General features: G+C 49.5%; 1 protein-coding gene across 13 annotated transcripts in view; it reads right to left on the reverse strand.

Annotated features, from left to right (window-relative positions):
• CAMTA1 (calmodulin binding transcription activator 1) overlaps nt 1–13,549 on the reverse strand; it is a 325,176-nt gene that overhangs the window by 56,660 nt on the left and 254,967 nt on the right. For all 13 annotated transcript variants that reach the window (XM_056331855.1, XM_056331845.1, XM_056331846.1 and 10 more), the window contains one exon: nt 7,564–7,717. In XM_056331855.1, coding sequence (XP_056187830.1) covers nt 7,564–7,717 — 154 coding nt within the window. The remainder of the gene's footprint in view (nt 1–7,563; nt 7,718–13,549) is intronic.

Genomic DNA, 13,549 nt, shown 5'->3' on the forward strand with positions numbered 1-13,549 from the left:
AATGAAAACTGTGAACTGCTCCAACACTTTCCAGTGATACCACGAATGGGTCTAAAAACTGCTGCATTACAACAGCGTCATATTCCTTGCCACGCACCCTCTGCACAGCGCCTGTAGCACTGAGGTGACAGAGCAGGGCGGAATTACTGGTATTTCACTGGGTGCTTGAAGGAGAGAAGTGAGGCTGGAGGAAGGTCCACAATTCAGACTGTTAATGCTGCTCCTAGCAGAAATACCTCCAATCTTTTGTGAGTATGGGCTCACACCTTTCTTCTAATTCTTCCCTTTTGAAGAAAAGAGAATAAAAATGACCTTCCGATATTGGCCCAGTGGCTCCCCATTCATTAACGCTGTCGGGACTGTGCCCAACCATCATGAGCAAAGGAATGAGAAATCATCTAAATTACCAGCAAAAAGGCAGCTCACAAGCCAAAGCAAACTCACACGCAGACAAATATTATTGTTCAGGTTTCTTACAATGGGCCGGTTACTTCTGTCTTCTGCTGCTGGTGGTACTCAGACCTCTGCAGCTACCAGGTCTGCAGTCCTCCGGTCTTGCAGATACCTTCCTCCCCCCCATCACTCTCCACCACTTCAAGCCTACCTTGCTGTCTCACCTTCACTCTAGACCGATCATCATCAGTGGCTAAAACCCTGACCATTTCCCTCTCTGCAGTCTCCTCCACACTAAGCAAAACTTGTCTCTGAAATACCTTCCCACATCTAAGTCTTACCGTTTCACTCTTTCTGAATGCTCTTTGGCACTTCATCCATTTTATGCTTCCTATTTTGATTCCAAACCTCTTGCTCTTCTGTATTCCATACATACAATGCAGCTTACATGTACATGTTCACTCCATAATGAAGCCATTCCCTATACCCTGCGTGCTGCTCCTTTGCCCCATTTTGACAAGTAAGGGCCCAGCTTTTGTTTTTTTGAGTAACAGTGGTGACATCCCCCAGATGAGACAGATAAGTTGGATAGACCGACAGAGCTAGAATGTTTGGAATAATCAAGGTCAGATTTCTGTTCTTCTGTCCCTCTTGATGTATTCCAGGTGGCCCGCTGCAACCCCCTGTGTCAGAGTTCTGCCCTCGGCCGCTCCTGACCGATGCAAAATACTTTAAAAATCCTACAAGTGCTGCCGGTAGTGCGAGCGGGTCCTTTGTCCTACGGCCCTGGGAAGGAAAGCCCTCGTGCTTCTCCTGCTCCTTCAGCTTTGACACCGAGAGGCTGTTTCCATGGCGATGGTCAATTGGAAATGGCAGCCTTGTCCCTTCAATTTTCACCACATTGGTGTTGACAGAAGTAAAGGCCTCGCTCTGATTTCTCAGTTCGGCTGGAGGAGATTTCCATGAGATTCATCCTTCTGTACCCAGGTGCCCACATGGAATTCAGCTTGGGTTTTCCAGCTCTGCACTTCCACCCATCATTGCTTGGGAGGAAAGGTTTCCCCAGCCTCGCTGGGCAGGGAAGGTCCCCTTGCACATTGCTGCCTCTTCATGACACTTCCTGAATGTAACATCTTCCGAAGGACTCGTACAGGTGTTTCAGCCGTTCCTTAGAAAGTCATCTTTCCTCCAAGTCAGACCTTTCCGTGAAGGCTCGCTCAGGTGCAGCGGGACGCTCCGCAGCCGGAGGGAAGCGCGGGGGTCAGTTGCGCCCAGAGGACCGGCGGGACGCGGCTCCCCGAGGCCGGGCTGAGGCCTCCGCGGCCAGGCTGTGCTGCAGCCATTTTCTCTCCCAGCCGCCCGGGGTTCAGGGCTGCTGGCGGGGAAGCGCAGCCCGAGGCCGGCTCCCCCCTGCTGTTCTAAGCCACACGCGGCACAAACCCCTGATAAATGGGGCGTTCTGGCCTCGGTGCAGCGGGTCAGGACAGCGTCGCTACTGCCCCGCTCCCTCCCTCAGGCCTGGAGCACCCCAATGGCCGCCCCTCAGCCGGGCAGGGGGTCCAGGCCCCCCGCCTCCCAGCTGCAACCACCCGCCGCCGCTGCCCAAGCTCTGCCTCCCCTCAGCAGCGGGCCCCCTCCTCCGCTTGCAGCTCAAGGGCATCAGCACCAGCACCAGCACCAGCACCAGCACCAGCACCAGCACCGCCGTCCTGCGGGCCCGGCACCCGCTCCGCGCCGCGCCGCCAGGTGGCGCCAGCGGATAAGGAACGAGCGGCGGGCCCGGCCCGCCGCCCAGGCCCGCCCCCCTGCGGCCTTTATTTATTTATTCCCCCCCTAATTATTTCCCAGCGATTTGAGTGAAAAAATAAATAATCACACCCGCCACCCCCCCCCTCAGCAGGGTGCACGAGGAAGCCCAGCGCTTCCAGCTCTCCGGCTGGGTCCCCGGCAGCACGGCTCCGGTCTGGCGCACCCCCCCAGCCGCAGCCCCCTCACCGCACCGGGAACAACCTGCGGGAACTGCCGGGAAGGGCGGCCCCGGGGCGCTCCGGGAACCGAGCCCGGCGGCTCCTGCACCTGGATGCTAAGAGGGGAGATAAAACACTGAGGAAGAACAGAACGTAAAGGGTGGTGTGCCCAGGGCGTCCTCAGAGAGGGTCTGCAACTGCTGCGCCTGGTTAACCCCCGGCTTTGGGGACGGTGTTTAACCCCCGGCTTTGGGGACAGTGGTTAAAACCGGCTTTGAGGAACAATGGTTATCACCCGGCTTTGGGGACAGTGGTTAACACCCGGCTTTGGGGGGACAATGGTTAACACCCGGCTTTGGGGGAAAATGGTTAACAGCCGGCTTTGGGGGGACAGTGGTTAACACCCGGCTTTGGGGGGACAGTGGTTAACACCCGGCTTTGGGGGACAATGGTTAACAGCCGGCTTTGGGGGGACAGTGGTTAACACCCGGCTTTGGGGGACAATGGTTAACACCCGGCTTTGGGGGGGCAGGAACCCATCTGGTTCAGCTTTCCTCAAGGTAAGCCGCACTGCTGCCACCGCCCCTTCACGCCGGAGCCATCGTCGCTGGGCTGCAGCCGGTGGGGTTATGTCACTGCGCTATTCCCAACGTGCCCATCGCCGCTCTCGTTCTTTTGACAAAGTGGAACTCACCCACCAGGAAACCGCGTGTCCCCAGGAGCAGCCATACAGGCATGGGCACAGGCTCCTCTGGGGACAGAAAGGCCACCATGGATCTAAGAGGGAGAGGGAAGGTGAAGTGCTTGCCTGTGAGCCACGTTTAGAGCAGCGCACCTGCAGTAACGAAAGGGTTAAGAGATGCATCTTTGTGAGGAGATGAGGAACCCAGCGGGTAGCTGATACTGGCCATGGGTGGCTGATACTGGCCACGAAGCTGATGTGAACAGTAGGCACTCAGGGCCCGAGTGGCCGGTGGGATATAAGAACCTGTCTAGCACGTACTATTGTATTGTTGTTATAATAAAACCCCCACAGGTTATTATAGTAATACATAAATACTATTCCAGCAAAACCAGACATCTGCATTCCTAAAACCCAGGCCCTTTTTAACGAATCTGAAATTATGTTTTAGGTGGAGGTCTGCTGGAACCAAGCTGACAAGCTTCAGTTTCCATGGAGGGTTACTTTGTAGCTTTGACAAACTGGTTGGGAAACAGTAAAAATCACCCCATGTAGCATTTTTGTACAACTGATCTTTTAGGATTAAATATAAAAAACTCTTTAAACACAATTACTGAAATTGAACATAAATTTACGTGAAGATAAAAACACCCAACGGCTCGATTCTTCAAACCATATTAATGCCCATTACTGCTATTTAAACTTCGTTCTGAGTTACAAGCGTTTAATGGCCTCTCCAGTTGTGCCAATGCCAGGATGCAGTTTCAGGTCACCTCCAGGAGTCCCAGATCATTTCATTTATGCAGACAGAACAGAGTCGGTGACTCCAGGGAGAGGCAAGAGCTGCCTATGCCCAAAGGTGTTAAGTCTGATGGGTGCCACGTGAAACCTCCAGCTTCCCCAGCTGTGGTTGCGTGCGGGCGGCACGAGCAGGAGCAATCAGTTTCCAGGCAGCAGAGGAATGAAAAAAGCTTTTTTCCAAAAGAAAGACAGCTCTTAATTATAGTGGACCTGAAACAAGGATTGCAACGTAGCACCAGCTGTGAGCTTGTAACTCATACTTTGCCAGCTGAGGGATGAGAAAGCCAAAAGGGGATGATTTGGAGAAACCCCCAACATGAGCTGGCCCACAATTTGCTGATCATATGGAGTTTATATACAGAATTCTGCTGTGCTGGATTCTGCCACTGCATTTTGCTTTTACCACCAGATGCCTCTAAGGACATCTGCTAGTCTGTTCAGTGAAATCTCAAAGCAAGACTGTAACGGGGCACAAGAGGGGGGGAAATATGAAAGCAATGCCAAATTGAGGCCCATTCTTCATACCAGGCATCCTGAAATGACTTACAGGTGTCTCGGACAATGCTCCCACAGAATTTTCATGTATTATCACTATTCATTCTGCACAAATGTCCCAAAAGAAGCAACACGCACGATGACCCTTTTGAAACAGACAGCCGACAGTCAGGTTATCACAGGTCTGCCACCAGGAGCAGCGTGTGTGCTCCCTGACCACGCTTACACCTCTAAGACCGGGTGCCCCATCTCCTGACCTGGAAGGAGAGGGGAATCATCCTGCTGGACGTCATGAATAGTGCATCCAGCCCTTCCAGGATCTTCTGCTTCAGTCTCAAGGACCACCGAACTGAGGTCTGACTAGCCAACAGGAATAGCCCAGACAGGACAATCAGGAGGTCATGGATGTCCCAGTGTGAAGGCAGGTGACAAATACATCACAATTAAATCAAAAATCCAAAGCCATGAAAACTGAAATCAGGCTGATTAATTAATTGATTATTTCGATTGGAGATGCTGAGAAAACCCCAAATCCTCAGAGCATCTGCAGTGAGTGTTTACCTTTGACGGATGTTCAGATGGGTTTATTTCAGTCTCTTAATTAGTTCACAGACCAGCTATGCTATGTTAGAACAAGTTAATGGTGCTTCGATAAAGCCCTCAGAGCTGTATGGTCACCTGGAAAAGGAATTTTTTCATCCACAACCACCAGCACAAGCACAGTCACAGCATTAGGAAAAACCACTCTGGAGCCAGCCCAGAAGCTCTGGGTTCGCAGAAGTCTCCTTCAAGACCAGGACAGGAGGAGCCACCTCTCAGCAGCCCCGACCTCACGGCATGGCTCTGCTCATGGAGGTGATGCGGTCTGGCACCAGGAGCCGTGCCTGTCCTGGATGCCTGCTGAACACCTGCTGAAGCCTGGACTGACTTTGGGATGATGCAGAGGGGAAGGAAGAGGGAACCAAGTGAATTATGGATGCAAGAAATGTGAGCAAACTCCCTGCTCATCCCAGTCAGGGTCTCTCTGCGTTTCAGGAAAAACAGTTTGATATATTTGTCTGGCTCGGACTCTCAGACTGATGCCTCTCTCCCTGCCAGCCATCTGCCACATCACTTTTAGTTCTCCAGGCACACACGGCCAAGAGAACATGCTCTCAGCCTTTGGCTGCCATACCACTGACTCTCCACTATCCTAGATTCAGATATAAAAGCTCTAATACCTGAGAGAGGTCAAAAGCTTTAATACCTGACCAGTCCAGGCTGAGTAGGACTTGAATAAACAGCACTTGCTCTCGGCGAGTCAAGAACTGGATGCCGTCACTAGCCTCTGACCAGGAGGAGGCATGTGCCCTGAAGGCAGAACTGGTATCAGCTTCTCCTCATAATTCTGAATGACAGCAACGGTCAGGATTGCAAAAACCTCCCTGCAGGTACAGCATTTGGCCTCAGACCTCCATGCACACCCTGGCTGTATCATCACTAACTTGTCTTAAACATGAAATTCTTATGAAAGATGGCAACTAAGAAAACAAAAGAATCAACAAAAATCTCACACAGCTTCCAAGTCCAGAGGAATAAAACTAGATGAATGGCAACACAGAACAGGTAAAAGGGTGAGGCTGTCACTTCAGCAACACCAGTCATACCACTTTGATTAAGTCACTGACAAATCTGCTTTAGGGCAGAGAAATTTGGAAACATCAGGCAATCAAACTGTGAAGTCTGTGCAAGAATGTGATTAATGCAAAAATGTGATGAAACTAATGTGCTTGGCTCCAGAATTTCATGGCACACCCAATACTGGAACCAAATCTGATGGCTTCTTGGCGAGCAGTGCCCCTCTGTGTTCCCTGAACATGGTTATCTGTGTCCTCTTTGTTTTCTAGGTCTGATCAGAATCCAAAGCTTTTATTTTAGCTACATTTCTAAAGATGCGTTTCCCAAGATATGTACCCATAAACAAAGACGTGTACATGCATATAGACACTGAATAATTGTGCAGAATTTCACTCTTCCCTCCTGAGACATAAAAGAGCCAAGTGTTATTAAATTTACGGCGAGTTCGTTGTAGTTTTCACATAATTTTCTTGATGCACTGCAGATTTTTTAACAGGCTGCCACTTCCTCTCCTGTTTAATGTTAAGGTACTCGTCCAGTCTCAGCTACACCTTCAACATCTTGGATTTCTGTCTAAGGTTATTGGTCCCAGGGGCAACATTCTGTTTAGCAAATGTGTCATTTTCTCTCTTCTGCTTGTCTTCTGCCCTCCAACTTTGCGTGGAAAAAGGAATACATGGGCCTGCAGAGCTCAGGATGCAACAAAGGAGCCGTGCAAACATAGATTATTAATGCTGCAGTCAGTGTGAGACTGATCTTTCACTAATGGTGGAGACACGTCAGAATGCACTTCATGGCTGTGACCTCTAATTATAGAAAGCTGGGCATGACACCAGTGTCCAACTGGGGGCAGGGGTGAGGGAGAAAAGCAGACCTGGTCTTTGTTGACTCAGGTGCAAGCACCTAGATTTAGTATTGTGGCTCCTGCAGTTAATTGCTCTTGCTTACAGATCCAGGTTATGCATAATCTTTCTTTCATTGCAAAAAGATGTTTGCATGCACACTGGGACATATTCTCCAAGGGAAGACACAATGTAACGGTGACATGGAAGAAAATATCACACTCCAAGGCAGATGCAGAGAGGTCCAAAGGACCACCTGTTTGCAGAGCAAACTTCCTGATCACTCTGCCCACCTAAGCAGCCTTCTCTTCAGACTGCAAAAAGTTTACAACAGTAGTAAACGAAACCCACCCTGAAACATTCAGCTCCACAGAGTCCGTCTGTAAGCAACAGCAACCTGTTTTGATGTTGAACCACAGGAACATGAAATGCCTTTGGGGGAAACCTCTCTGCCAGTACCGCAAAGGCTCTTTGCAAGCGAGTAGGTACCTGCAAAGGGCGCTTGACAACGCAAGACCATAGGTACAGTATTTTCCAGTGTGTGGAGGGGACCTTTTTTAGGACAAGACCTTTTTGGCACAGTCTGGGTAGCTCTCATACCACGCATCCCAGAGGCATTGAATATTGGGAGGAAAGAAAGTGCATGCAGATGTAAGTTGAGTTTGATGGTGACAAATGACTCCTTCACAGGGATGGTTCGTGGCAGTGAGAGACATTATATTCTAAATTAACCCTCTGCAAAGCAAAAAAGCCTCCAGATACTCACACATCGGTTTGAGCTGTCCGATGAGTTCCTCTTTTGTCCACTTTGCCCATTCCTTCTTGTCTGTGTTTATTGAGCACAAGATGGGGCCGCATGGTTTCCCGCAGTCCTCAATGGCAGGGACGTTCAGGTAGTGCACCAACACGATGTCTGGGTTCTGCAGGGCATGGAGAGCAGAAGTTACATCGTTGGGCCTCTCCCCCACTCAGGGCTTTCTGCATTTATCTTCCTAATTAAAACTATGGCAGAAAGCATCATAATTAGATCCCAGGATGTACCAGCTTTCCCCAAGATTGGAGCTGTTCTTTAAAAGAGGCGGCAAAAGACGAGGCAGAGGTGGCACACAGCTTCCCCCATCCCGACCACCCTTTGCCTGCAACTCTCCTGCTCCCTGTGTATGCTCAGGGTGAACCTTTTCTCCAACCCATACAACACCAAATACTTGCAAGAGTCCTGCAAACACCAGTCGTGACAAACACCATGTAATTTGCTTTGACTTAAGGGACCTGTGGTCTGTTTGATCCAATGTTTTCATCAGTTCTGGTCCATATCGGGCTATTTAGAATATATGGAAATTCACCCGAGGACATCAGTAACAGCCACGCTTTCCTATGGCCACAGGGAGAGGGAGGGAAGAGCCAAGGAGGCTCACAAACAGCATTACAGAGTGCCTGAAGGACAGGCTCTTCTTAGACAAGCCCAAAATTTCTTGTCTTTTGAAGATTTTGCAGCTTTGCGATGCAAACAGCGAGCTGCAGAAGGTTGGGAATGGAAGAGACCGTGTCCTTTGCAGAACTGCTGCAGAACGACTGCAAGGCGCTCGCTCCTGCGGGGCTGTTCAGTGCTCCCCTCTCCCCCCGCGCACCTTCCGACGGGGCTGACAGAGGGGATGCAACAGCGCTTTGACGCACTGCGGCGCCGTCCCACTGACACAGACGCTTCAAGTAGGGAGCTGAGCAGCGTGTTACCACCCTGTGAGTAAATGAATCATCTTAACAACAGCAACAGAAACAACTCTGCTAGTTTCCCAACAGCATCCCAGGGAGATTGTACAATAGATAATAACAAGATTGAGAGGCTGCCTTCTTTCCCTTAAGTCATTTACTCCTAAGTTCACCAACTTTAATGACTGCTTTGGAATTATTTATAAAAATAAATAGGATAATGGTGTAATTAAAACTCTAATGTTTCATTAATGCTGTTAAAGCCCTGTTCTGAGTGGGAGAGGGAACACGAGCCATCACTCGTTTGCAAAGGTTGCACTAATGGGAGCACTTGCTTACGAAACCCGCCAAGGGCTGGAGCAGTATGTGGACACCCGCACTGAGGAAAGACCAGCAGAAGGGAACTTCTGACGGGCAAACCACGGCACTGAAGCCAGGCACGGCGTGCTGGGCAGCTGCACCTGGAGCCAGCCCGGGCCAGGGCAGCGCTCGGTGCTGCTGGCTGCGGGGGTCACCACGCACCCCGTCCCGTGCCCTGCGCGCAGGGAGCACCCTGCAGGTCCCTGAGACAAGGGGGCAGCTGGTTGTGTCTCCCAGCTCCTCGAGGCTTGCCAGGATGGTGCTGACAGCTGAAAGGCCACCCCTTCACGTGGTGCCCACACACAGCAGCATGACAAGCGCGGCAGCCCCCACGGATGTGCACTCCCTCTGCCCACACCCTCTTCATGCTGGTACTCAGCAGGGCTTTAGTAACCACACGTGTCCCTCTGCCCTTTAAATTAGGAAGACATGCAAGTGGGAACTTGCATTTTTTCCCCTCTATTGATGGAAACTGCAAGCAGGTGATTTTCAGTGAAGATTCAGTGAGATTGCAGTGTCAAATTCTTGCAGTCTGCATTAAAAAGAGTTGCCTTGCCCAGGGAAGAGGCAAGAAAACCTAGTAAGAAACCGCTAGCAACTTATTTTTGAGCTTTATTAGAAAGCACTAAAGCAAAGAAAACCATTGTTTCTTTTATTCCTGAGATTCTCCTGGAGACAAACAACTGGATCTTCTATGTTCAATTTTTACGTATTCAAAACCTTCCGTTTCAGAGGGCACATCCACCCTGGATGAGAGACAGCCAGAGAAGGACACATTAAACCACCGTATCCTCTCTTTCCACACCACAGTGCAAATCCTCAGGTTACTACGCAAAGTGGAGCCACATTTTCCTTTCAGCTCTCCTGTTTTACCCTTTAAAGGTGATGGAGGTGACAGCCAGGGCTCCCAGGGAATTAACGGGGCGGTCGAGCTGCTTCCAACACAGGCAGACAGCACTGCTCAGGACTGGGGAGGTGATGAAGGGGAGGTCTGAAACATTACGGTCCTCATGCATAATTCAGAAAAGATTCAGATAATAAAAATGATTACCTATATACCCAAATAGTCTCCATCAGCTAATTTAACGTAATTAGTGGTTTAGATGATGAAGTAATAAAAAGTAATATGCTTCAGAGATTTCGTGTAAAGACACCTCTTGCTCTCAGAGAAGTTTCAAAAAAGAGAGCAAGGACACGCTGCTGCTGCGGCGTTGGGTGACCTGGCAGTTCTGCAGATGCTTCTTCCTTCGTTTCAGATAAACTGTATTTTTCACAGCCTGATAGTGCCTGTTAGTCACCAGCCAAGTCAGGACAACGGGGCTTCCTGACTTCACTGCAGTGGAAACAAGTGGTCCTCAGTGGTGGATTGGCACTGGAATTTATACCTTTTATAAATAAAAGCATGTAACATAAATAGAGAGCCAACAGGTTTGTTCCTTATGTCTACATCTAAAAGTTGACCTCAGACTGGCAAGTCTCACAAACACCAATCTATGTAGTAAACGGAAATGTTTTGACACAAATGAAGAGAATACGTGTGTTTTGGGAAACTGTATCAGCCGAGAACCACTGCTTCTTTGTGGAGACCTACCAGTAGAACAAGAGACATGCGAAAGACTAAGAGAAAAATTACAAGCATAACTTCCATGTGGGAAACCTGCCAGGACAGTGGACATGCCATGGCAGAAGCCCTTCCCTAGCAGTGGGGAAGTCCCACAGGGAGCCCTGGACTGGCTGCAGACAGCTTTGGAAATGTGCCCATTGGAAAGCTGCCCGTAATTTCAGTGCCCAGAGCCTCTGCAGAGCTGCTCCGCTTCCCACGCACCCGCGTCAAAGTTGCTGCCATCTGTCCCTGACCTGGGCAAGGCTCCTTGGCACGCAGCACCTGAGGCATCTAGTCCTCCTCCTCAGCAGAGTCTCCTCAGGGTGCTGGAGGAGGACTTTGTTCCACCACCCCTGGTGCTGTAGGATAAGCAGGAGATGGCACAACAAGTGGTTAAAAAACGCCACAAAAAGCTGTTAGCTTTGATAAAAAAAATGCAGCTGCAACATCTGTCTGACTCTTGTTTGCAGCTTCATCAGCACTAAGTGGTCAATAAATCAGACTGGCATGGTGTTATGTTTCTTCCATGGCTTAACTGTTACTCTAGTGCCAGTTCTCATGAAAAATGAAGGAGAAAACCTATGCGATAGTGAAAGTGTATGCATTATCCAGAAAGTAATAATAGCGCGTAATGGCGCTGCAGACCTCCCTCCCAGCATGATCGCTGGAGCAGCGATGCAGCCTCCCTGTGCTACCCACGACACGCTATTTAAATTAACCAAGTAAATCAGCTATTGTTTGTTCCACCAGCCCACTCCATGTTTGTATTTTTCACATTAGCAGAAACACAAAGCTGAAACACGCTGGCCTGCTCCAGCTCCCCAATTCCAGCAGGTGGGGAGGGCAGAAATGCGAAGAAAAGAATGGACAGCCTGGGAAGGGCTGATTAATGCTTGGATGGAGGAATGGCAGGTACCAGCAGCCCTCCAAGCTGGCAGGAAAACCTTTCTCCTGTTTCAGCAACTGCCTTCTGCTTGCTGGTTACTACCCGGTCAGTCCCCTACACAAGGGGAAATCTCCCTTCTCAGGCAGGGCAGAACAATCACAAAAAAATCTCCCCCTTCTTGCCGTCCTCCCATCCTGAAGCATGTTTGGTTTTTTTTTTTTCCTGTTCTTTTTTTTTAGAGAAAAAAAAATGCAAGCAAAAATCAAAAGCCATTTCTGGCCAGCTTTCAGCTGCTCTTCAGCTGTTCAGCAATGGCAATCAGCTCAAGGCTAAATCTCACTGGCAGGGGCTTCCAAATCACCGATGACCACAGCTGAAGATATTTTATTTTGAAAAATACCTCTGAGCTGGAAGTTTTGCATTTGTACTCCCTGCTGGAAGGATGAAAGGAAATAAGTCATCCTCAGGGATGATGAGCGTTGGTGAATTTAATCCCAGCCACCCTGCAAGGAAATTACCCCCAAACAGAGCCCTGGGTGGCGGGAGCAGTAGCCATGGGCTCTGTGCTGCTGTGCGGCCAGCTGCCCTGGCCTTCGCTGGCTACCCGTGTTATTTCTGTTGTGTCAAACTTGCCCAGTACTATGCATTATTAAAAACGTGGAAGGTGAAACCAGCCTTTTCTGGCCCCAACAGCTAAACCACAAAGCAAAAGGGCAAAAGGAGCAGAGGAGTGTGGCAGGGAGATGCAGAGGCGGCTCTTGTGCCTTTTCCCTCTCCTTTCACCCCCCACACTCTAAAACATGGGGTTTTTTTTTTTCTTTTCTGATGGCTATTCATTCACAAGGTTTACTTTGTATTCCTCAAACCACCCAAAAGATTGTAAAGGAATCTCGGCTTTCTGGGAACATAATTCACCTCTGTGACTGTGGGATGACTGGATTAATACCCAACAAATTACCACCCAGAAAAAGCTAACAGAAAACTGTTTCCCCAGTTTTGGAAGGCTGACGTTACATGATGCTTTGGTACCCAGAGGTAACTCGGAGACAGGTACTGGGAGCACTTGTGTATCATCATCTAAAAACAAACCAAGGAATGAAACCATTCCCAGCCATATGGAGGTGTGGATGACAGAATCTTCGGCTATTTATAGCAGTGTCTATCTGGAGGGTTTCCTCTGTATTTTTAATGCTTTGAGAGCAGAACCTGGGATACCTGAAGTACAAGGCATGAATACACAACACGGACACAGAAGTAATGGGATTTTTTCCTTTCCAGAGACCAAATGCTAGCTTTGGGCAAGATTACTGGTTTGAATCCCAGCAATTTCTTTATCCTTGAACTAATTTCTAATTGAGGTCATGCTACAGTAGGCAACCTGGCGGCTAAGGCGTTAGAATACATTAATCTTTCACACTAACAGTGAAAACCACAAAGTCTAACACTGACTTTAACTGCACAACCCATTGCCTTAAGTTATCTTGAGCTGGGCATGTTTAATTAGGGAGAACGAGACAACAGACACATAGCACAGCCCTGGCACCTGGGAGATGAAGCACCGGAGCACCTGGAAGAGAGGGGGACCCCAAAGCTGGATGCAAAAGCAGAACGTGTTCTGCAGAGCAGGACCCCTTTTGCTGGGAAATCCATTTTAGCCTGTACAGCTCTTGGAATTAACCTTCCATCCTACGCCTCCAGCTGCGTGAAAGAGCCGGTGGAATTTATGCCCCTTCAACAGCTTCCTCAGGAGGAGAGGACACCTGGGGTCAGCCAGGCAGAGAGAGACATTGGTGCATACATGGTTTCAAACCTGGCTAAATCCCCCCCCTGATATGCACTGGCTCAGAAGAGGTTGCTAGATGTCCCTGTCCTTGCCTGGGCACCAGGTCCCTCCAGGGCGCTGGCCATCCCCTCCATCTCCCCCCCAGCCACATCCTGGCCATGCCTGGAGTCACACCCTATGGATACCACAGCTGTCTCCAAAGGTCAGTCAGCCCGCCACACCAAAACAGAGTCATTTTCCCAGTTTTTCAGCCCAAAGAGTTTTGAGGGGTTTTTGTTTGTTTAAATTCACTAATTTTTGAGACAAGAGACTGGCGACAGGCCGACGCAGCTCCACGCACCGCAAACAAGGGAACAATGAATTGTGAAGGGCTTAGAAAGCTAAAAAATTATTTCAACCCTCATGTAATTATA

Source organism: Falco biarmicus, chromosome 3 (assembly GCF_023638135.1).
Source record: "Falco biarmicus isolate bFalBia1 chromosome 3, bFalBia1.pri, whole genome shotgun sequence".
NCBI classification, from domain to species: domain Eukaryota; kingdom Metazoa; phylum Chordata; class Aves; order Falconiformes; family Falconidae; genus Falco; species Falco biarmicus.